The sequence below is a fragment of the Phalacrocorax carbo genome, chromosome 2 (genome assembly GCF_963921805.1).
Source record: "Phalacrocorax carbo chromosome 2, bPhaCar2.1, whole genome shotgun sequence".
NCBI classification, from domain to species: Eukaryota; Metazoa; Chordata; class Aves; order Suliformes; family Phalacrocoracidae; genus Phalacrocorax; species Phalacrocorax carbo.
In genome coordinates, this window is record NC_087514.1 from 146,307,281 (window position 1) to 146,332,838 (window position 25,558).

The 25,558-nt window shown below is 37.0% G+C and overlaps 1 protein-coding gene across 1 annotated transcript in view; it reads left to right on the top strand.

Annotated features, from left to right (window-relative positions):
- Positions 1-25,558, top strand: part of MALRD1 (MAM and LDL receptor class A domain containing 1) — a 314,254-nt gene that overhangs the window by 60,640 nt on the left and 228,056 nt on the right. The window contains exons 9-13 of the mRNA XM_064441822.1: positions 2,009-2,166; positions 8,064-8,156; positions 10,360-10,558; positions 17,962-18,108; positions 21,045-21,154. Of these exons, the coding sequence (XP_064297892.1) occupies positions 2,009-2,166; positions 8,064-8,156; positions 10,360-10,558; positions 17,962-18,108; positions 21,045-21,154 (707 nt within the window). The remainder of the gene's footprint in view (positions 1-2,008; positions 2,167-8,063; positions 8,157-10,359; positions 10,559-17,961; positions 18,109-21,044; positions 21,155-25,558) is intronic.

Here is a 25,558-nt window from a genome sequence, read left to right on the forward strand (position 1 = left end):
GTCTACAGTCTTTATTCTGGCAACCATTCCAGCATCTCTTGCCAGAAACACACACATATAGCCCAAATAGCACATTGGCAGGAATGAAGTGACTTTTCTGGTATTCTTGTTCTACTTCTAAAAACATGAGGAAGTTTGGCACAGAAAATGTGAAAATTCAAGAGAACAAGATGTAAAGAAGGTCAGAGCATAAACACAGTAATATGCTATGCAGTGTATTGGACTGAGGGATATACAGACCTTAAAGAAGAGCTGCAAAGTTTGTAACAAATGAAAGAAAAATGTTCCCCAAACTGTTAATCTTTAGAAAGCTACCCGGTAAATATTGTCTAAAGGTAATAAGAAAAAGAAAAAATTCCCTGGACAAGGGGAAAAAAAAGAGTACTTTCTGTCCTGTTAAAGCGACATGGTTCTATTTTTATAGACTGTAGAGAAGAGGTGGGAAAAATAATAATTAAATAATAACTAAAAATCAGTATTTTCAGGACAGTAGTTTTTGGAGTCTTCATTTCTGAAAGTAAGCCTCAATTTGTCTCAGAAGCGTTTACAGTACTTACATAAAACATACTCCCTGAAGAACAGTCTGTATCCCTTGTGGACACATGATCATTCTGGATGTTTCATAGAACTTTTATCTAGTGCTGTTCACTTGCTGCCTTATCTAAAAACATGTGAACTCTGCTTTGCCCTATTTTTAAAGATTCAGGAACTTATACTGCAAGAGGGAAAAGAATGTTAATTATCATTAGGCTCAGAAAATAAAATTAGTTGGTTTTATAATGGCATCAGAGAATTCTGAATTTACATAAAGAACTGGTAGAGTAAATTGTAATGTTGATGCATACTTCTCTTCTCTGCAAGGCAGTAGTCATAGAACTGTAGCTGCTTTGTTGATCTCTGTCAAACAGAATCTCAGTTAAATTTGTAATATTTCCTTATACCGAGATTAGCCACTGTGGCATGAAATTCCAAACCTAATTTCAATGAAATTGTAACCACATATTTCAGTGTAAAATGTTACATAACACAAAGAGTAAACTGGCAACAAAAGGAAAAGCATGTGGTCCCTTACAAAAAAACCCCAATGTTTTCCTTGTGAAATAACACTTTCTCCCTTCAGCTTGAAATAAACTGTAATATCTGCATTTGACATAAGCTGTATTTACAGACATGAACACAGAAACAGTGGACTTAAGACCTTTAATCAGTCCTTGTTTATTATTTTAATAACTGCTTCCAAAGGCAGCAAAATATTCAGTGGCTCTGGAAATGGAAAAAAACACCTGATATATTTGGTAAAAGTATTTAGCGTTTTTATTTCTGACAAACAAAAGACACTGTTGAGAGGATCGAGTACTCTTTTAGATCTCTGTAGGAATGCTTTTACAAGGGGCAGTAGGTCAAGAAGAGCACAAATTGCTTTCCTGCTTCAGATGGAAAGACAATATGCCTTCAACATTTTGTTACAGAAATTCTGGCTTGAGAAGTAAAGACCGCAATTACATGGTGGAGACGCTACTGCCTCAGCAGTAAGGCAGAACACTTCTCCCTGCCACCTTCCTTTTTTTTAAAAAAAATTTTTTGAAGAGTCTGTTACTGAAGTGTTACTGTAAAAAGAGTGTTTTCTGGAAATCATGGTAGAAGAAGGAAGAAAGCCAGTTTCTAAATATATTTGTGGTTAGGTATTGAATGGTTGTAAATATAAGGAGGCTGAGCTGAATGTGGGACTGCTTACAGCTTTTAACATGCAAAGTAATAACTTCAAGATACTATCAGGTGATGTAATTCTTGGTTGCTAGGGCTGTCTGTGAGTCAAATGAAGATATATATCTATCTTTTTAATAGCAAACGCTTACATTACATCCAATTCACATCATCAGCATGCTGATCAGATTCCATTGTTGCCAGGATGAGTCCATGGTTTAACTGCAGGAAAGCAGTCCTTATTTTCATAGACAGGAAAAAAAATATGTTTTGTGAAAAAGTACACCTTTTTTTTTTTTTTCAGGCCATTCTGAGTGGTTAGAAGTTAATGACAATGCATTATATAAAAGGGCTTATCTTAACAGCTCCATGTGCCACTGCTCCAGCAAGAATTGCCATTTTCAGTTTCATTACTCCATGGCAGATAGCAGTGTTCTCAAGGCGGTACTGTTTACAAATCAGGTAAGAAGAAACATGCATTCATTTTCAAAGTGTAAAGATATGTCAGCGCAGGTCTTACCAGCCAAAAAACAAAGAAATAAGCCTACTAGCACATGCCTGTCCCCTAAGTTAGTTTATGCAAAACAGTGACTTGATATCATTCCACTGATCCATGCAATTGTATAACCTGGATATTGGCTATCTCAGCTATATACTAATTTGATGGATGAATGTTCTGCAATAAGACGTCAAGGTCAAATCCTAGCTGTTACAGAATTAAATAATTTGGGGATTTCAGGGGAAAAATCTATAGTAACAGTTTTCCTAGCCTTCTTCCCTTTCTAGAAATGGGCAAAAAGGTGTTTTTCTCTATGGTGACACAGAAAAACAAGGAAAGTTGTTGGCTCAGGGTGCTGTAAAGTTCTTGCTTAGCCACCTTATTTTCTTTGTTCATGTTTTAGAGCAGTAATTTTCCTATTCTTCTACTTATTAGTAGATAAAATAGCCATGTCAAACTGAAGCACAAATGCCAGTTGAGCAATGATAACTATTTCCATCTTTCTTACCTCCCTTGCCTTGTGGAGGCTTTCTGGTGTTAGAATGTTCCCTTTTGAAAATATTGTCTAATAACTTAATATTGATGCTATTGTACTGCTACTTAATGAAAGCAAGAGCGGTACAGCTGGTCCCATTATGTTAATGGCTCTCATATCTTGATGTTGGAGTTGAATTATTATCACCTAACAATACAAGTATTTAAAAAGGCAGATCCATTTCATTAACAAAGATAAGATGCAAAAAACCCTGAAGTGTAACACTACCAAGGGGTCTAAATATAGGAAAAGATAATGGAAATACCTTATTTCTTTCCCACTGTGTCTTCAAGTATTCATAAATACAACTCCAGGCCCTTGCTCATTTTTCATTTCTAAAAGGAAGTAGCTGTATTTTTCTACGACCCATTACTGTATCAGGGTATTGTAACATAATCAGTGTTCTGGTCAGCGTGCATGGAGATTTGTGCCTTAGTACTTGCCAATAAATTCCCAGGTATGACACCCATGGCAACCTTGAGACAGAATAGGAATGCTGATTTCAGTGGTTCACTTAAGTATCATCAATGGACCCAATTTAAGAGTTTTCTTTCCCTGAAAATATAGCAAATTATGTGAGCCAAAAACATGAGAAAACTGGCATTTGAGTTCCCATAAATTTGGAGCCTAAATTGAATTAATCGATAAGCAGTTTCTTACAATGCATTAGAAGAACATATTTGGCAGTCATTACATTAGTTCAGTCCTCTCTGTTTCCACAACTTCTCTTAGCCCTTTGATGTTTTAGTTATTGAATTTCTCCTTCAGTTAGGAGTGTATTTATTTCATATAGACTTATTTACAGCTGATATGAGTTACTCATACTGCACAATTTGCCAGAAAAACCTTCAGAAACATAAGCTTCTGCTGGTAGCTTCAAATCCAAAGCCCTACAGGCTCATAATTAAGACTACTTAAACTGAAATGAAGGGAGGGGTAGCTTTTACACATTTTGCTACTGAACTGTTAGGTTGTTTATGAAAAACAAATTAATCTTCAAAACTAGCCAAATACAGAGAAACAGAAGCGAGAGCCGAGTGCTGGTTCTGACCCTGGAAGAAAACAGAGCTGCTGTCCTGGAGGATGCCAGTCAAAATAACTGTTCAATTGCACAGTCTGGTACCATGTGGTTTTCCTCCACCCTCTTTTACTATTTTTACTGGTCAGAACCCTTTTTCTCTGAATAACTCTTGGTATGTCCCAGCACCGACAGGTCTGATGCAAATGGAGACTGGATTACATTTCATGTACAGTTTCAGTACTGTTCTTAGAGGACAAGCACCACAGGTGTTGCAAATGTATCCCTAGCCTTCCTCACCCTTTCAGCAGAGAGGACAAAGTTGAGTGAATGTATTTCCTAATATAGACATTATGACATCAATTGGAAGACAGGGAAATTAAACTGCTCTTGGGTATGAAGAAGGATAGGGAAAATGGACTCTTTTTGTGAAAAGTAATCTGTTGTTGACTTACATTTAACTTGCAGTCCATGATAATCTGCAGCTTTTCCTGTTTTATTTCTGGCTTAGCAAAGTTGCTCTTCATTCAATACTACTGCATTTGATTATTTGATTTTTCTTTCCTAACTGTGATTCATATGTCTTTGAACTCTGTATTATTGGTTTGAAACTGGTTTTTATATACTGAGATGATTTAAAAATCTAATTATGTCATTCAGAGTTCTTGTATTTCCTCCCAATTTAGACTTATTCACATTTTTTTTAATTTAATTTTTCATTCCGCTATCCAAACAGGTAGTCAGCACTGTAATTATGTCAGACCTTCTAACAGACCTCTGCAGAGCCCTATTATAATTTTCTTTTAGTTTGATAGAAAACTATCAACAGTTCCTCTTTTAAATAAGGTTGCACTCCTATTTGTACACCCATTTTACAGTAATTCCATCTGCACCAAATCTCCTCAATTTGCTTAAAGAATGCCCTATGAGGTTATGTTAAAAGCCTTAATAAAGTAATTTCTACTTTTCGGAGGCTGTTTGCTATTAAAAAAAAAATATTACACTGACTGAATGTGACTTGCTTCTCATCAGAAGCAGCTAATGTAGTTGTCTCACTTTCTAATTCTCTAGCTGCTTATAAGATTATTGTTAGCAATTTGTTCCAGTGTCTTAGAAGTTGTCAACTTTCAGCTGATTGGCTATAATTGTGTAGTCTGTATTTTTCCCTTAACTGTAATATATATCCTTTGTTCTCACAGTTCTCTACTTTCCCACACATTCTCCTCAGGTCCTCAGAGTTAGCAGTTGATAGTAAGATATTTCTTCCATTATGGAACCTTCAGTTAAAACTTCATGGTTCCCTTCCAGTTTCAGTACTTCTGGTCTGTGTTTGCCTTCACATTTGGCAATATTAACTGTCTTTACTAAAATAAATTTTTAACAATATTAAATGTCTATTGACCATCTGATAAATTTTAAACTTTTCTGTGAAAACTGAAGCCAAAGAAGATAATGTTGACTTTAGTCTGCCATTTGCCATTCATTACTTGCTCATTCCTCCCATTAAGTAATGGGCTTATTTTTCTTCCTTTAATCTTCTTAATCTTTATGTCTCGTATGGCTTAAAAAACAGGTGGAAATAAAACAATAGAAGATAATTTCAACTGATGTTTATATGTACAAGCATATTTGTACCCTAGTGCACTAACCTTTCTGTAAGTGTTCAGCAACACTTGCAAAAACCATGCAAGTACACTCCTCCGCCGAAGTTAAAGGTGATGCATTAATCATTGTGGGGGAACAAACAACCTTTTGTTCCAAATTACTCTCTGAGATGAAAGAAGGAGGGACAAAATGATGAGTGCAGTGGCACAGCAGTGAACGTATCTGCAAAGAAACATCAAAAATTAAAAAAAAAAGTATTTTATAAATTATAAGTAAAACTCATGATTGTCTTTTCTATCCTTCAGCTAAATAGCACTGTCTCAAAAAAAAATTGCAGGGAAAATAAACAATTCTTGCCCATTTTAGCTTTACAAAAAACTGTTTATAGATAATAATATATCACAATTAGGGGAATAGAGTGAAGGTGTTTTGAACAACTGATCCCCTGCATCACCAAAATAAATCTTGAGGGAACGTACTGGAAAAGCAATACATTCAACATTTTAAAGAAAGCTAGAGACACAAGGAATGTGCTAAAGGGTTTAACACATTTGTACAAAAGGGGTGGAAGAATCTCACAAGCAGGATGAACACTACAGAGAAAATATTGTGAGGAAGGGAAATAATATTATTGGCTTATAGAGCTATATAAAATCAGAGGGTAGTGTCTGTTGCACGGAAAAATAGCCAGTTTAAAAAGTTGTTGTGTCTGAGGTGATTTACAGCTGTCAGTGTGAAAAACAGCCCTAGAAACTCTGCATACTGGTACATGTACGGAAAACTCAAGTTTGGTGCTACAAGCTGTTTTTATTAAAATGAACTGGGGAGAAAGATGGCCATGGGGATGGGTATCTAAGCGCTTAATTGCATGTGAACAAAATTATAGTATCCAGATGCATCCTGTCAAATAAATAACAGATGTAGAATGTTCCCACAAGGTATACAAATGTGTTTGGAGAGTTCGTACATGTACATGTGGGGGAATGTGTGCATGCCCAGATACATTAACTAAAACATTTCTAAAAGCAGACACTTAAGCGCAGGCTATGGTTTTAACCTGCCATGCAGTTTGGTTCCTAGTACATCGTCTTTTTCTGTGTCTTATATGTAACTATCATAGGCTAAAAAATGTTAATAGATTTTCTTTGGAAGTTGATTTATTTAGCAAAATGAAGTAAGTTTTATGCAGAATAAAGTGTCCTTGACCTTAAAAGACTTTGCTGAATATCTATCACAGGAGCAAGTTGACAAATACTTATACACTATACTGATGTGGAAACTCAGAGTTGACTTTTATTTCTGAAATCAAGTGTATGTCATGTGGTTTATCCAAATTTGATCTCTAATGTCATTTAGTGTTTGGGATTAGGATATTGGCTTGGTCCTGTCTTGTGGTTTTCTAAAACTGATCTTTGAAAACTTATTCAATAGAAATTTAGCCTTCTAGCTTCGTTAATATGTTATAACAGTTCAAGCCTTGGTAGGAAAACAGTGTAAGTAATTGACTACATGTCACAAATCATATCAATGTTGTTCTGTTGGCTCAGCTTCTTGGTCTATCAAGCAGTAGACAGCATCTTCCTCCTCCTTTTTATATTGCAAGACAGGAAAAAAAGATAACTGTCATTGTCTGTAGTATTGATAACATTCCACATACCTCTCATATCCCCTTTTATTCATCTCCTGGAAGGTAAACTTTTTATATCCTTTCAATTTCTCTCCATATGAGAGACTTCCCATTTCTCTTACCCTGCTTTGCATCTTTCTCTGAACTGTCTCTAATTCTGTAATATCCTTTGTGGAAAAGTACTTTGCACAGTATCCTAAAAAGGGTCTCACTATTGATTCTTGTAATGGTAAATCTGTTTGTATGTATAGCCTGTATAAACTTTTTCTACATTTTTTTTCCTGTCTTTCTGGTTTTGCTCTATTTTGGAACTGATTCTTGAAAATATTTTATTTAGGGATATGAAGTTCACATTGCAACATTTCTTTTCTTTATACTGGCCTCAGCATATTTCAGTTAGGATCATGACCAGAAGCAGAATGAGCATGAGATGTTTTTGTCAGAGTATTGAATCAAAAGGGCTTGGAGTGCTTGCATAAAGGGAGCCTTACCATATTTGGCAATCTTGCTGTTATCCTTAGGAACTGCACTGGAAATGGGCATTGAGGTAACTCAGAACATGACTAGGACTTGTTCAGTAGTACTCTGCTTGCTTGCTTTACAGATTTAAACAAACAAACAAACATGTTTTTAGCACAGTTGATTGGGTAATTTTGACAGACCCCAAATTCAGTTCTAAGGAAACTAAATCTAATTATTACACAAAATAGTATAAACAGTTATCTATGAAAAAGAAAGTAATGTAGAGAGCACCATGGAAACATATTGTTAAATTTAGCAAAAACATGGCTTAATTTACATATTAATTCACTTTAATTCTGCCAAGCTGACTCCTGATAATTATGTGATTAACCTGTTTAATCACAGTAAACATGTCGTTTCCCCTCTCTCCCATAAAGCTCAGTGCAAAGATTGCGAACGAATATGTGAAGCTGTATTTCCTCACAAAGAGCAAGTTTGTATATGTTGGTTGTTTGGCTAGGTTATGAAAAGATTGAGGAAAAAAATTGGCTTTGATAATTTATAGAGGACCAAAAATTAGCTTTATAACATCATCGTATTCTACATTTTACAGGAGGAGCGTACCTTGTGGGAAAGCAACATCATGACTAAGAAGGAATGGGTCAAAGTGGCTGTACAGCTACCAACAGGGCTACAAAAATTAAAGGTATGAAAGAAAAATGCATGTGTTTGATTTTTGAAAATGCTTTCCCTTATTGTTTATAAAGTGTCTAGGAAACTTAAAAAATTGTTAAAATTATTTGTATCCTGGAGAGTTTGCTGTTCTTCATTGCTTCAGTGTGGGTAGAGCTCTGGTTACAGCTCAACAAAACATCTACACAAACATCACGGATTGAAGCATCTGTCATTAATAACATGCAAAAAAATGAATACACATCTCACCATATTTTAGGTAGTCAGGTATTTGAGTCCATCTCGGGTCTTACCAACTCATTTAAGTGAGATGATGTGAATGAAGTTTGTGGGATTTCAGTGGAATGGTGTAAACCATTAATTGTGAGAGAATATCTTCCCCTTGGATTTGCAGGCATAGAGAAGGTGGCAAATTTGCATCTACTTAATTCTTAAATTATTTTACAAGTTTCTATTATAAGTAATTTTACATTTACAATTATTTTTCATAATTCTGTAAATAACCATTATATTTTACTGGCTCAAAAATCAGCTGAAAATGTAATCTTTGTGAAAGGACAAAGAATAAGCCTGGTGTAGGCATTGATGTTTTGACATATATTACAATGAATGCATTTCAGCGAGCTAGTAGGTTATAAGTACCTGTTGTTGCCTGTCTCTCCTTATCCTACAAGGACAAGTGTGAATAAACAACCAGGTGTGTAATAAGACTGTCTATAGTATCTAAAAATAAATAAACAAAAGGCTGCTGAGGTTGTGTATATACAGACAGATAGAAAGCCAACCTTAAGCAGCCTTTGTACGAAGAGGGCAAGGATCACTTGTGCGTAGGGAAGGAAAAATTCTGTCTTTAATTGTGTGACTATGTAATGTTTTCAGCATAGCATTCTGCTGTTTGAACTGGTACAGAATGGATGGTATTAGAAGGCTTTTGTAATTTTGAAGAAATTGTCTCTAGTGGAAGATAATGACGTATATCATTCTTATTTCTTAGAAGGGAAAATGCCTCTTGATGTTTCAGTCCAACTTGATTCCCTGGCTTCCGGGAGTGTGTTAGAGCCTTCTGCTTATGCCCCAAATCATGTTAATTCTAGTTTCCCTCTGTTTTGTTGGAAACTTTTGTCCAGCTTTCCTTCCACTGTACTTTGTGCTTCTTGCACATGTCTACTTTCTGAGACTCTCACCCTGGCCATGTCCCAGCCTGCCAAAACCCACAACTCCATTTTTGATTTGTGCCTCTAACTCCTGCATCTCAGTGCTTTCTTTCATTGACATCTTCATCTTTCTGAAGAATCCAAGCTTGCTTCCTCCTGTTTGCTAATTTAGCTCAGGTAAAAGAAACTTGGAGAGCACAAGTCAGGTAATCTTGCTTTGAGACCCAGTATTGATGGGCTCTGCATTGGTCAGGGGTAAGAAGCGTTCTTCTGAAACTTCATTGCACTAAATCAGCTTGTGTAAAATCTGGTCAGCAAAAAGGAACTCTGTAGGAGAGACAAATGCTCCTTGAATCTCTATGTCTATGCCAATAGCAGTAAAATAAACAGAGCCAGGGCACAGGCCCAAGGCTTGCCATGATAGCCCATATAATTAAAACATTAGCATGGTCCCTAGCAAGTCTTTGACTCAAGAAAATTGGCCATCTCCAAGACAATGCCTGGAACAGTTCAAGCATTGCCAGGAGGCAGGGACCAATCCCACTGCATAGACTGGATGCAGCCATCTTTAGTGGTGGAAGAGATATCAGTTCTTAAGCTATGCTGTTGCAGTTGGTGTCTGAGGACAGTCCCTAACCCATTTTATTCACTTGTGAGCATAACTGAAATTTTTTATCTTGGGCATCTACAAAACGGGGTTATGAAGAGACTTCAGAGCAGAAGATTGAGTCTTTAGGATATTATATGTCAGGTCACTCTTCTAAAGCACAAAGGCATTTCAACATTTTAGTCAAATAGTTATGAGATTAGGATTTTTTCTTTAAAGCAGGCTTCTACTTAACTCCATTCTTGGAATTTGTCAAACGATTTTAGCTGAAAATTTTCAGAAGATTCAACCTGAGGTAGTCATACAAAATTTCAGCTTCTGTTTTGAAACTTGATGTTGTTTTGTAATGGAATGTATCCAGTTCTTTTTACACATAAGTCATTACGGTTTTACAGAAATAAAAATAAGTTTCTGTTGTATGTTAACACAAATATTTTATCTGTAACAATCCATAGCTTATGTTTAAAGGAACACTCCAGAGCAGGGCAGGTTTCATCTGTCTGAATAGCATCCAACTCTTGGATACTACACCATCAGAGCCACCAGGTTTCTGCTCCTTAGAAGAATTCACCTGCACAGATGGGCAGTCTGGATCAGCCTGTGACTCTCACCCAGATTGTTCTGACCACAGTGATGAGGATCCAGCAGCCTGTTGTAAGTGAACTGCAATGCTTTAGAAGGACCCTCTGCTGAAAAGTATTGTGAAACCTAAACAGGTCTATCCAAGAAATGGCTTAAAACCTTAGTTATTTATATGGCTTCTTTTTACCAGAATATTTAATGATGTACAGGATAGTGACAGTGTTAATAGCCTTTTCTGTCTGGCCTCATCAGTATGTTTTGTACCCAGAAAATAATTCTTTAAGTGTCTGCAGGAATACAACATTTATAACCTCTACTTCCCTAATTTGAGAGGGACTGAAACCTGCCTTGGGGTTTGTTGTTTAAACACTTTTCTAATTTAGATTGGTTATGAGTTATTGTCAGAAAATTCATTAGGTGACATGGTATTTGCATGGTGATTCAAATCAACACACAAATCAGCTACAGTTCAGAAGCTATATCTTTGTTATGATATTTTCAATCGAAGGTGACTTTGCTTAGAAACCACAGTTTCTACTGTACAGTCAAGAGAAAAAATAATTTAAATTACTGGAAGATGTCTCTAATAATTCTGAAACATTTTAGAGTTCCATGTGAAAGTAGCTTTAGAGACCCTATTCCTTCTAAAATTAATATTATACAATGTGTATCTATATATATGATTCCCTGTGGTAGTAACACTTAAATGTGTGTAATAGATTAAAATTGTGCACATATTTCAGATATTGGTAATGACATACATTGCTGCTGGAACATGGAATTTAAAATTTTAATTGTCACTCAGTATAGCAAGATGAAGGACACTGATAATGTTTTATATTCAAATTTCATGAGAAGACTTCGGGAACTATTTGTGACTATGAGGATTTTTTCAACTCACAGTCTGAACCTTTAATCTTTTCAGTCACTTAAATAGCCATGCAGGAGCCATCTTTGAAATGAGTAATATGTGCATATGTCTAAATTACATTTTAAATAGGAAGATTTATACTGTTCTATCTCTGGGTGAAGTCTAAATCAACATTAAAGTCTACAGGGCATCCCTCTTAGACATCTGTTTTCCTTTTTTACAAGACTTGACCCTACACTGCTAGTTCTTAGTGTGTATTAGTATGAGTGCAGAGAGTCCTCTTGTGCTCTTTCGGAAGAAGGATGGAATGAAAGTGAATAGTACTTTACAAATTGGACTTTATTTCTCAGCTATTTAGTGTTCCCACTTTGATAACAATGTGAGAGAATTGTGGTGAATAATGACAGGGAATACAGAAGAATAACTTTAAGATTTAAAAGGAGGATGAAAAATAATTGTCCCAGCTGAAGGGTAGGTGTTATTAGTACTACACAAAATGAAAATAAAGATAAATCTAAAGACTTACAGGCATTTATATTTTGCATGCAGTGCATTACACTTTCTTATTTTATTTTTACCCCTGTACCTCAGACACTGGACATTGGCGTTGTATAACTGAAAGATGAAATAACCTAGACATAGTCAGTATTTTATAGTTAAAGAAAGATCACAGTGAGACTCACTCTTGAGAATATTGTTTCCATCATGCTCATGTGGATAGGTCAGAAAAACTAGAGAGTGGGCAGAAGAAAGAGAGGTCAGAATGGCCTGGGGATCTCAACACTGTCCTTTGTGGCACCTCCAGAATTAGGGTGCTGGGACAAGGACTGATGGGAGGCCCAGCCGGTGCAAAACCCTCTTCAATAGCTGTCCCTAGTGCTCCACTGTCTGCTGCTGCTGCCTCTGCAGTTACCTTTGGCTACCACATGGCACTGATTCTCCACTAACTCCTGGTGTATTTTAATTTAAAGAAAATGTCACACCCAGTTGAACCTGAGACGTAGGGATTGTGCACTTCACTCTGTGTTGAGTCATTCAAAGGTTAAAGATGTATCATTTTGTTGGAGTAGTGCACAAAGTGATATTCATCCTCTCAGAAAAGGGTGAAAAAAGGTGCATTCCTAAAATATAAGTAATTGATAACAGTTGCATGTTGCTCTGACTACTGGCTGAGAAGAAAGAAAAGAAAAAACAACCATCTTTAAAATAACAATATATGTTTTTAAATTTGGCCTATTTTAATGGCTAGTACTGTCTTGGATACTTCGCACACTCATTTTCAGGAATGAGGACACTAAACATGGAATTTAGCTCTTCAGCAGTTCGGTCAGCTTAGAAAATTCATATTTCTGACACTTTCTGCAGTCTTAAACAAAAGAGACTTGAAGGAAAAATCATGCTTTATTTCTGTCCTTTGTTCTTTTCCTCCCATTATGTACATTTTCCACATGATCTTGAAATTGTCCTCCATGATATTCAGTAAAAATTCCTGTCTGGTACAATAGTGCATACTTTAACCTCTATTCTTTTGGGTATTTTAGCATCTATGCTTGGACACATCCTCAGTAGTTTCCTTTGATGAAGTACTCGCATGTACTGAAAGAGCTGACAGATCTCCATACTGAATGAAAACAAAGGCAGACACCTGTTACTTAGCAATGCGATGGATTTCTCTCTTCTTTGAGGATTTTCTTTGCTTCATTATAATGGGGAAAGAAAAGTAATATTTCCCTTTGCTCCTGGTAAATTGGCATGAATGGTCTTACAATAATGCAATTTATTACAAGAACAAATATATGTTTTATAAAGCTTCTTAATTTTTCTGTTTAATCTCTGTATAAATAAATTTATATTTATTTATATAAATATTTAAGTATACGAAACTTTAAAGTCTCAAAAAATTAGGAACTTGTCTAGAAAACTCTTATGCACATGAATAACCACAATTATTTAAGTAGTTTTATTGAAATCAATGAATCTAATGAAGTGACAAATTATTAAATTAATGCTTTTAGTATTAAATTCTACATTTTCATTGTTGTCTTTGACAACACTTGACATCACTTCTAAATTCCTTATTTTACAGTGGCTGATAATAAATAGTCAAAACCTAGTTAATATATTCAAAACAGAAAGTCAGATACAGTACTTAGATCATTTGAAGGATCAAAAAGATCCCTTTCATGCTGATGTCTTTACTATATTTCCTACCTAATATAAAGGAAGCTTTGCACTAAATGACATACGAAATAACAAATATTTTAAGCACTATACTTACTATTATTATACATTATATATGTGTAACATAAAAACTATATATAATAACATCACAAATGAATCAACAGGTAGGAATCCTAGCAACTTGGCAAGAAGTCTAGGAAGCACTTGCTGTTTTCAAGTGTTATTACACTTTGATACAGTAGCATTCTCATCAGCATTTGTGTAGATTCAAAATGATTGTGGGGTGGGACACCCTACAGCTGTTTCTGAAAGAATATCACCTCCCATTTAGCCTTATTTGAAGCTTCCTTAAAACACCTGTCTTTAGCTGTTCTGGTTTTAATTTTGCATCTCTAGTATTAGCTTAAATATTCTCAGCCTTTCATAGGATTTGTTAATAGAAAATTAACTTATTAATATAAATTATTAATAGAATAATAATTTATTATTAGAAAATGAAGACATTTAATGAAGGAAACTTGTATAATTTTAAAGCCATGTACTTTTTACTGCATTTCACTTACAGTATAGCAATTTACAATTGCAAATCCTTGAAACCTTCTAGAGCAGATAAACACATTATGCAAATCCTTTTATTACCATTCAACTTTAGAGTAGAAAGAGCATTTTTTTTTTGTCTCAAACATTAATTTTACAACACATTTATGTGTTTCCTGTGACACATTAATTGCCTGTACATCAATCTTGTGTGTACATTGGAGAAAAGCTACACCCACATTATTTTCACAGACTTCTTAATTGCTTATAAACACTGTGTAGCATTACCTTTGTGTTTCACTGGAACAGTTAACTCAAAGTAAGCATACCCTCGGCAGACCCAGAGTTGACATGAGATTCTCTTAACAGCACCAGTCTCTTAACCCTAAGCAAGGTAACTGAGTCATTTTAGGAGGAAATGATGCCATTTCACCTAAGAGACTAGGGTGGTATGAGAGCTCTGTCTAATGACTTATGACGTATGGAGTTTCAGGCTAGATGACCTATGGCCATCTGCAAACTTTCTCCATGAATCCTTTAACAAAATCTAGATAAATAAAACTAACCACAGACTGGTAGGGAATGTGCACAGGTAGTCTGTAAGGAGGTATATGCATAACCCTTCCCTTTCCCAAAATGACATTAAATGTTAGCTAGAAATGTCAAAATATTAATGACAAAGTAATCACACAGCTGTGCTTTGGTCACTGATCATACAGATAGTTTATACCCCGAACTCCATAGGAGCTTGGGCGTTACCACACTGAGCGAGGGTAGCAACCCTCCCTGTTCAATGCTATTAGTCAGGGAAACACCAATCTGATGGAGAGACAAGCTGTGCGTCCCCAGCTGTGTTCATTTGATTGAGCTGCCAGAGTAGGATTGAAGAGCTTCATCCATTTGCAGACTAGCAAATTTGAAGCAATGTTAATTGGCTGGTAACCCAGCCTAGCTAACAGGATTGCTTTGTTTTTCCCTCAAGAGGAGTTGGGATAGGTAGAGTAAGCTAGTCAAAGAAAATAACATTTCCATTTAACTTCCTAGTTAACTTCCCCCTCCCTCCAAAAAAAACTAACCCCAAAAGCACAAGACCATGAATGTTCTTCCCACCTTTATAACTGTGTTCAGACTTGAATAAAGTTTGAAAAAATTAACTGGGAAAATAATTCGATTTGGAACTGTGTCTTTTTTTGTGTGCCTTTTTTTTTGGCCGCTGCTTGTATATTCAACCAAAGAGATGATGTTTATACATTTCTTTCTAAACCCATAGTTTAAGAAGAAATTGTACTGGTGGCTACCAATGTAAGAAATTATGATTTCACCAGAATTCTCTCTTCCTGTTGATCATCAAGGGCAGTGATGGGCTTCCTCTGATCACAGCCTTGATGCTTCACCAATTCTTTTAGTATCTCATTTCCAAACGTAGCTTCAACAGTCAGCTTTTCATTATGAGCCAGTGAAAAACCCTGAACCTGGTGTCGAGCACATTAAGTGACAACACATCTGGTGTCATCAGTGCACAAAAACTGTTGATCTTCATATTGCCATCTCTTCTTCTGGCTCTAAGTACCTCTAGTTAAAAGAATAAAAAAATTCCCATGCTATATACCTTATTGAGCTGTAAAATATTGATCATTAGTACCATCTTGATTTCTCTTCCATATTTAAACCATTATTTTAACTTTGAGCTGGCATTTTCCTTCCATGAACAGGTTTTTGTTGCTTCGTATATGACAGTAAGTTCTTTGTGTCTATGTGGTCGTTTATTGATGTCTTTTTGGATATTACTATGCAGCCACTGCAGTCAGCTTTTTAAGCAGAAGACCTTTTGCAGGGTTTAGGGAGGCCAGAGGAAAGAGATGTTTAAGCAAAGAATTTTTGCTTCTTTGTGTCACATTGGTTCTCTCAGGACCACTTAGCTAAGGAAAGCACAATTACTAGACATAGTATTAATTACTGTGCAACAAAACAGTTTAGTCCTGGATATCAATTTGCATATTCTACCTTATTGTATTAGCAGCTGGAGTCTAATTAAGAAGGTACCTTGTAAAAAGCATGAGAATTTTGTAATTCAATAAGTTAACCATTTCATGTTTAACTAATACACTGCACTAAACAGAAAAGCATGCTCCACTGAATTTTAACGTATAAAGTGAATCCAGATAAGAGATACAGATATTTTTTATTCATTTTGTGCCTTAAGATTTAGCTGCTCAAATAACCTTTTTGTACCAGGAAGACCTTTACTATGGAGCTTTACTGCCATGGTGCTTCAACAAACATGCATTTAATTTTGGTTTTGTACAATCTGAAGATTGGAGCAATATGTATAATCACATCTGAGGCTGATATGATAGGATAAATGTGCCATGAAGGCTAGAAGAAGTTCAAAAGCAATTTTTACAATTATGTTAAGCCAACCAAAGAGTTAAGTGTAGCATTGCGAAGCTGTTCTGGACGAGGAAAGAAAAATCTTAGATTACACTGTTTTGACATGGACAGGCTGGAGGTCTGGGCCAAGGGAAACCTCATTAAATTCAACAAAGCAAGTGCAAGGTCTTGCACCTGGGGAGGAACAACCCCATGCACCAGTACGGGCTGGGGCTGAACTACTGGAAAGCGGCTCTGTTGAGAATGATCTTGCACTGCTGGTGGACAGCAAGCTGACCCTGAGCCTGCACTGTGCCCTTGTGGCCAAGAAGGCCAACAATATTCTGGGCTCCATTAAAAGGAGTGCGGCCAGCAGATCAAGAGAGGTTATCCTTCCCCTCTACTCCGCTCTAGTGAGACTGTACTAGGAGTGTTGTGTCCAGTTTTGGGGTCTCCAGTTTAAGGACAGGGAACTACTGGAGAGAGTCCAGCAGAGAGCTACCAAGATGATCAGGGGACTGGAGCATCTCCTGTATGAGTAAAGGCTGAGAGACTTGGGTTTGTTCAGCCTGGAGAAGAGGAGACTGAGGGGGGATTTCATCAATACCTATAAATATCTAAAGGGTGGGTGTCAGGATGACAGGACTAGGCTCTTTTCAATAGTGCCCAATGACAGGACAAGGGGCAATGGGCAGAAGTTGGAACACAGGAAGTTCCACCTCAATATGAGAAAAAAACTTCTTTCCTGTGAGGGTGACAGAGCAGTGGCACAGGCTGCCCAGGGAGGCTGTGGAGTCTCCTTCCCTGGAGACATTCAAAACCCACCTGGACGCGTTCCTGTGCCCCCTGCTCTAGGTGTCCCTGCTCAAGCAGGGGGGTTGGACAAGATGATCTCCGGAGGTCCCTTCCAACCCCTGCCATTCTGTGATTTCCTTATCAAAATAACTAATTTTGCTCAAGCGATCGAAAAGTGTGTGAGATTGTTACACAGTTTAAGTTGATCTAATCTATTCCAACTGAGAAAATAGTATTTCACTTAGCAATAAAAATTTCTAGGAGACTTAAATAATTCATAAATTTCAAAAATAAAGTGGAAGCTTAATTTATCTTTACTTTCAGTGTATTTAAAGTACTAAGTACTTTTGATTTTTTCCCAGACATTCATAATTAACTTTCCAGTAAAATTCATCTTTTAAAAATAAATAATATAGCTTTCGCAATCTATCAGCAACCTATGTACAGGTCTCATCATTCATACAATATAGTTTATGCTCTTATAGTTTATTCTCTCAGAACCTTCATGGTTCTGAGTTTGATTAAGAAAAGAAGGGCCTGCCTGATCTGGTATCTGTATTGTAGAACTTTTTATCTACCTGAATAATCCAGATTTCAGTGAAACATGCCAGTGCTTCTTTAAGACTCCTTGTACACCCGAATACAAAATAGTCATAGTTCTGGTGTTAAACTCTTGCTGTAAATTCAACTTAATGGTCTCTTATTGTTGTTCTTACAACAGCTAATTACACTATATGTGATTTTGAGACTGACCTCTGTGGGTGGAAGTCACTAAGCATAGGTGATGCTGACTGGAACATAATGAAAGAACAGGCTCCCCTTGACAGGAATCTCCCTGACAGAGGTCATACAACTAATACTGGACATGGTGAGACTTCTTTTTCTATTATTATTATTATCCTCCTTATGTGATGAGTATTCGTACTTGTAAATGGTGACAGACTGATAATAAAAACTGATTTGAAATGGATGCTACATAGTATGTATATGACATAGGTAACGTTACAGAAAGCTAGTCTTTCAGGGATGCTCTTTCTTAAATGTGATTTGGTTACTGTGCCTTTGTAACGTTCATTTTCAACCTTTGAACTGACACAGCTAACTCTGTTCTCACATATCAAAAACAACTTTGTACCCAATATTCACACAGGGGCCATTCTTGAAAATATTATTTGCACAAAATATCACTGTAGGTTTTTGTAGAGTGCAGGTAAATTAATCAGTTTTGTCTGGGAAAAACAGGATGAGTGTAATATCCTTTGAACATTTGTTCTTCCTTCAGCCCATAGTTGCTGTACAATGCATTCAGCTGGAAAAAGTTTATTCCAGTAGAGGGCTGTTTTATAGTATTTTTCCAAGATGAAAATGTTATTACAGCACCTGTATAAAACTAAAACTGCCTAGCATGTTTGTCATTGTCAAATCATACTGGCAAATCTTCTGTTACTTTAATTTCATTAAAATTTATCTGTTACACTGCTTCCAGTGGAGATTAGATTACTTCAAAATCTGGGTTACAGACTAATACTTCTTTAAGTTAAACTTTTTTAATGATGTATATCATCTTACAGCCAGACCTCCACACTTCTCTCCCATGTTCATGTTAAAGGATTGTGAAATATTAAATATTCCACCTTGAGCATTCAGAGGTAGAGGAACTCCAGGATTAAAATTCACCTGAGCAAACCCTAGTGGGATGCGAGTATGTGTGTGCATGCTGTATAACTGTAACTACACAATCATATGCCTTTTTTCCATTGGTCCCCAAGTGATGAAATGCACCAAAGTTGCTTTTCACTTTCACAGCAGCTATTTGATTTTTATTTTACTGTATCTCTGGAGTGGCACTGGATGTCCGTTACTGCCCTGTCTGTAAACACTACTGTGTCACAGCTTCTGATCTCTCACAACTCCAGAGAAGGACACAGATATGCCTGTGTCTTTCCTATGTGGGTTATTCTAGGTGCTGGTGAGAACTGAGGTGTAATGTTGTCATAATGAAGGCTGCTGGTAGAAACATCTGCTCTGCAACCTAAGCAGCGTGTTAAATTAGCCCATATGGAACTATGTGCTGCTGCACTTAAGCTGCTTCGATACCTGAATTATTACAAGTTAGGTTCACATCTTTATATGTTGTATAGGTTGAAGCCTCAAGCAGATCTTGAGGTTACTATGCAACACCTCTCAAGCCCAGTAATGGTGCATTCCCCATATAAGTTAGTGCAAAGGTCTTTCTGAGGTGGTTTTGTACCCACCTATCACTGTGCCTGCTAAAGCCACATCACAGCTCTAGAACTGGTCTTCCAGAACTTGAGCAAATTTTTGCCAACTTTAAATAAAGGTCCTTCATGTTGCAACAGTTGCTTGTGATACCACAGAGTGTTTGTCTCTCTTCTCTCCTGGGGAGGGCAGCAGCAAATTTTGATTAATGAAGATCTTAACAAGACTACTGTAAAGCCTCAGCTGCAAATTAAAAGAGGATGCTTTGAAGTGCCCTTGCATTCCAATGAGGAGAGCTTCCCTTGCGCTGCAGAGCAGAGCATGCCTGTTTGTACAAGGAGCGGTAACGGTCAACTCTTTGTGCCAGCCTTGCTAAAGCGATGCGATTATTCACATGGGGCTGGACTTAACCCTCTGCTTCATTATGTATCCATGGGAAATAAATGGCTAAGGAGTATGACTGTGGCAGCACAATAGCTGATTTTCCAAGATGTAAGGCAATATGTGTAATATCAATGCGCAAACAAGACTGAGCCTTTAGTGTTGTTTTGCATAGACTTTCATGAAAAAGTCTCAGTATTCAGTGAAGGCAGCACTGACGGCATTCAGAATATGCTGCTTTAGGGCCCCTTGAAGATGTTTATCCTTCCCTACCTTTGTCTGAAGCACATCTGCTGTAGTTCAAATCCAAAGGCAGTTCGTTTGCCAGAGTTCAGATTAGATCTTTAATTAAGCTTTCATCCCCACTAGCGCAGACAACAATGTCAAGTCTGTGGACCCCATGAGAAAATATAGCTTGTTCCATTGGCTCCCATGGTCTGCAACATTGTTAGCATGCTTAAAACTGGCTGGGCTGCGTTGAGAGTGAATACTGTACCCTAAAGCAAATTAATTTTTGTTCTAAATTCTGTTTGAAACATTATTTAAGCCAATTAAAATGTGTCCTTTAGGGATCCCAGCTGAGGTCTATGCTGTTTGATCTCCAGGGTGCTCTGTATTGCAGCTACTGCAATCCCTTTGCTCTCCCTAGCCTGTGCAGTGAGCAGAAGGACACCATGCGAAGGTGATGGGAAGTAGCTGTAGTGTTTGGAGGATGGAGGTCTTAAAGGTTTTGCCTGAAGATGACAGATAAAAAAAGTATCCAGTGGGTCTGCACAGTAAAGCCCTCACAGAAGCAATATCTGAACTCCCTTTGCAGGGCTCTGTATATACTTCCTCACGTTTAAGTGCTTGCAGGCACCATGACAGGGTAGCCTTAGCAATGGCTGCCCAAATATCCTTTTTTCCTTCTCCCTTTTTCCTCAGCCTTGGACTCAGTCATGTTAATTTTACTGCAGAGGAAAGAGGCAGGAGCATTTAGCAATTCTATTTTGTCTTTGCCTACGTAGACACTGGTTGTCACAGCCTGTTACAAGTCTCTCCTCATGATCCACAGAGACTGAACCGATGGCAAAGCTGTTTCATTTGTTTACATTTATGAATAAGCTTTAGGTGCTTCATGGAGCACATAGTTATCTCTCTGAGGTAGCTATTTGCCATTGGAGTGTGACATATTTCTCATATTTCTTTGACTTTTGTTTGCAGGAGCATTCATTTACTTCAGTGGATCACATCAGATGAACACAAAGAAGGCCGAGTCTCATCTGGGGAGCCCTTTCCTCGTCAAGCTGTCCCCTGGGCTTTCCTGCTGTCAGGTAACAGTTTGATATTAACTGTCCCCACCTTTTTAAGCTATCATTCATCTGGTGTGCAGATATGGTATTCTTCATGCTGTAAATGTTGCTGCTGAAAAACTGGCACCATTTCAATAGCAGTGGAAAGAGTTACAGACCAATTCTTTGGGGAGAGTGAGGTGCAACAGTCTTTTTACTGCTTTGCTGCCATTTTGTTATATCTGATTATTATTCTTTCTAAAGCATCCACCAGGTGACTCAGAATTAAGGCTATGCTTCAGGTTTCTGTATGCTGTGGCAAACCTAGCTGGATAACAGTATCAGGGTCATATCGACTCACAGTCAAAGCAGCCTGCCTTTCAAGCAAATGCTGGCAGAGAGTCACACTGTCATCGTTAGGCAGGAAAGACGAACATGTCCCATGTGCGGGAACAGGAGACCTGTGTTTTGAATTTGCTATATAGATTAACTATGTTGGTGTGACTGGAGAGAATTAGCTACCATGCTCCAGACAGGTGCTAAAGTTTAATTGATGGTTTGAGAAGGACGCTTTTTAAGTTAATCAGTGCTGTAGTTGAGAGTTTACCTTGAAATTATTATTTTGTCAAATGTCTTGTGGCTCTGCAGAGGAATGCAAAAGCAAGCAACCAGCCAGCATGGTTGTTGATCTGAGAAACCAGAAAGCTACCTGGAAAAAATGGGTCAGGAAGGTGAAAAAATAGAAAAGTCTTAGATGAAAAATGAAAATACAGTTTTATAACTAGAATGTTGGAATTTTCAACAAAATATACACTTTTAAAACAGAATTTGAAGAAATATATTAAATATATAATTAAATTATTAAAGAAATATACATACAATGAAACATTACCAAGTGTATTTTTGTTTATCCTTTTGGTCACTGAATAAAGTGAATAGATGCTGTACAGTTTTAAAATATTTTTTCTTTTTTTCTGAGGCTTTTTTTGTCTTCTATTCCATAACTTTTCAAAGCTTATACCATATGGGGGAGAAGCTAAGTTGTGTCATTATGATGTTGGTTTTTTCTGCTACTGTATAGTTCCTCCTGGTTTAGAGAAGAAAAAGAAAAGATAGGGAAAGCTTGCCAAAATAATTTTATTGTGTTCAGGCAAAAAGAGGCTTTAGAGAAACAAAATAAAATTTAGACTGGATGCTTAATTTTTCAGACTCAGGGTAGAACAGCGACTGTAATTTTACTTAGGAACATGTTTTTTTCAAAAATAAAAATGTCAGAAAACAATGTGTGGAGGTACTGCACTTAGAAGGCCCAACGAATAGCAGAATTTTATTCCAGCAGAACCTTGGCTTCTTAGGTTTCTTCTTGTGTAAGGGACCTGAAACAGGTGTTGGCTTAGATAAACCTGTTTAGTGGAGACTGTAGCTGACTTGGACTATGCACATCAATGAGTTACCAGATCTCATCTGAATAGTTGCAACTTGCAGCTGAGGAGTAGAAACCTCAAACAATTTAAGAACAATGCCTTGCTGGCATGTGATGCACTTTCTCAGTTCTTAATCGTCACATGGCATCTTAGTGTTGTAAAGAATCAGAAATGAACTGGATGCAGAATGAAATCAAGCAGAATGCTGCTGCAGGGAACACAGAAGGCCTCGCATCATCCCACCGGAGCCCTGTGTGTTGCATTATTCCTGGGAGCAGTGCATTCATTCAGGCAGTTTCATATCTCTTTTGTAGACTTTGATACTGAGTAGATAAGCACCTTTCAGGTTCAGATTAATTTGTCTTAGAACCCCTTAAGGCATACTGGGCACAACTGTATGTGAATCAATGAATCATTCTGGTTAGATCTATTGCAGAGTTTGGCCTGCATTCAAAATAAATACAAATGCAGCAGGGATGCACATACATTTCTCTAGTTCAAAGTCAGAAAATAAACCAATTTTAATTTTGAGTAAGCACATATTGAATGTATTTAAAGTTCCCAGATTCAACAAAAACTACAGAAAATTCTTATCCAGCTATAAATGTTTAAAAAGAGAGTGTTTTTGAAGACTGGAAGCCTGGCTTTCTGCCACATTTTCCCTACAGACTTTTATTTCTGGGAAAGAACAAGGAGTAGGGGTTGCTCATTAGGATGTGTATTGGTGTGTTATGCTCTCTGCGTATAAATGTGAGATGTTGCCCTCTGTTGGATGTCCCACTGAGAGGATAAAAGGATCTACATAAAGAGATCTATGTTTATTAATAGCTTTACAAGTTCTTTGGCTCCAGTTGTTTAAAAAAGAAAAAAAGAAAGAAAGAAAAATGGAAAAAAGGGATAACAGTTTTATATTGTCCCTTACTGGTTAATTGAAGCTTAGAAGTAACTTCTTTCTGCAGTTTCTTCTTTCTGAATCTTGCTGTAGATGTCAGCTATGAAATATCTTCATTTACCTCAAGGTTTTGGAGTTGCAGAAGCAAATTTCCAGTCCTACCTCTCTGCTTATGGCTTTTTAATGGACACAGGAGTCATTGTAAAGTAGAACATGTAGACATAGAGGAGGAGGGTAATTTTATTTCTTACGCAATGAAAACACAAATTTGCTTAAAAAACTGTTTGATAAACATAAATCTTACATCTAGATTGTTTTGGCTCGTTTTGAAAAGTGTTTGTATACCTGCTGCTTTGTATTCCTTAAGCTGTCCAGTGGGGAAAAAAGTTACAAGAAAGGTTTTCAATTTATTAATAAGTCCTGAGATTATTTTATATAATGCATGATTTACATGAATGGGGAAAAAAGAAACACTATGGCAAATTGAGAGACCAAGTCTATCAGCTGTGAAGCCAGAAGATACTAAAAAGTAGCAGTGTGTTGTAACAATAATATCTCATAACCACAAACAAAAAGAAACTTTTCCTTCATACATAGCAGATGTCATGGTTTTGGTGTATTTGCCAATTTTATGAATGAAATTCAGGGCCAGAGGTGAAAGGTAGTGAATCCACATGTATGATGATGTTCAGATTATTAGTCAATTATTTGAATGTAAGGAGTTCTCAAATTCATCAGTCCTGTTCTTCAATTTTCTTGGCATACTAAGGGTCTACAGCTTAAACAGAGATGCTAATGTGATAATTTTTTGAAGAAAAGACTTCTCTCAGAGAGTCTGGTTCCCTTAAAAATGAAAAATAAAAACGAAAAAAGAAAAAAGAGGAAAGAAAAAAGAAAAGAAAAAAGAAAAAAATATCTCTTGGGGACAAACAAGGAAGAGAGTTGTGGAAGGGGATATTGTTGGGGACATGTCTGGAGATGTACCCATGGAAGGAAGTGGTCCATGCTGAGCAGGTATGTCTCTGAGGGGACTGCTGCTGTGGGTGACCCATGCTGGGACAGGAACACCCCCCAAGGGACTGTGGTCATGGGCAACACATGCTGGGGTAGGGACACCCCAGAGGGACTGTGGCCTGTCAAAGCCCTGAGCAGAAGCAGGGGAAGAAAAGAAAGAAGCAAGGAGCAGAGGAGGGGAACACATAGGGAGCACCAGAAAGGAACCATTACTCACGTGCCCAACTTCCCTCTCCACCTGTTTCTTCACCAACAGAACTGGGCCAGACTGAGTGTAACCTGCAGCAAAAATTAGGGAAATTAAGTCTAGGAAGGGGGCAGGCTAAGTGTTTGTGTTAAACTGGCCTGGGGAAGGGAGAGGAAAATGTTTGATCAGGTTTGTGTTTTAGTGTTTGTTTTCTTTTTTCTTTTTCCTCAGTAGCCCAACCAGTGATTAAAAATTTACATTAATTCACAATAAATTAAATTAAGTAAAAATTACACTACTACCCTAAGGCTGTTTTGCCTGTTACAGTCCCTAATATAATGCTTTTCCATGACCTGTACAGCCTATTGTGTCAGCTGTCTTGCTCAAATAAAAGACTGTAATTGTCTCATGTCTAACTGAAGGCTGGCTAACACATGCATCTGTGTTTGTCCTGGGGCTAAAGACGGGTTTTCTCATATTTATTATTGGCTTGCATAAAACCGCCTAAGTTTCATTCGGCTATTAGCCCAAAATGGTCTCTACTTTTTAATTCTGTTTAAAAGTTGATATAGCATGAAAAAATAAAAGGAAACTTTCTCTCTGTAGTGTGATAATCCAAGATTTATTGCGTAAAATCGTGTGAAGATGGCTGGAGAACCGGTTGGGAAGAGATATTTTTACAGCTCTTGTTTTACCTTCATGAAGATTCAAGTATTATCAAGGCTTGTGCAGGGAAGTAAAGAGTCTGCAGCTGAAGAAATTTTAGCCTTTCACTATGTAAAGAATCAGGAGGGACTCACAGGGAAGGAAAAAAACATTAGTCTTTGAAAATTCTGTTTCTTCCCTGCAGTTCTCAGCTGAATTTTTGACTAGGTAGTATTTAAAAACCAAAAAAACAACAAGCAAAAACCAAAAATCTTTAAATGCAT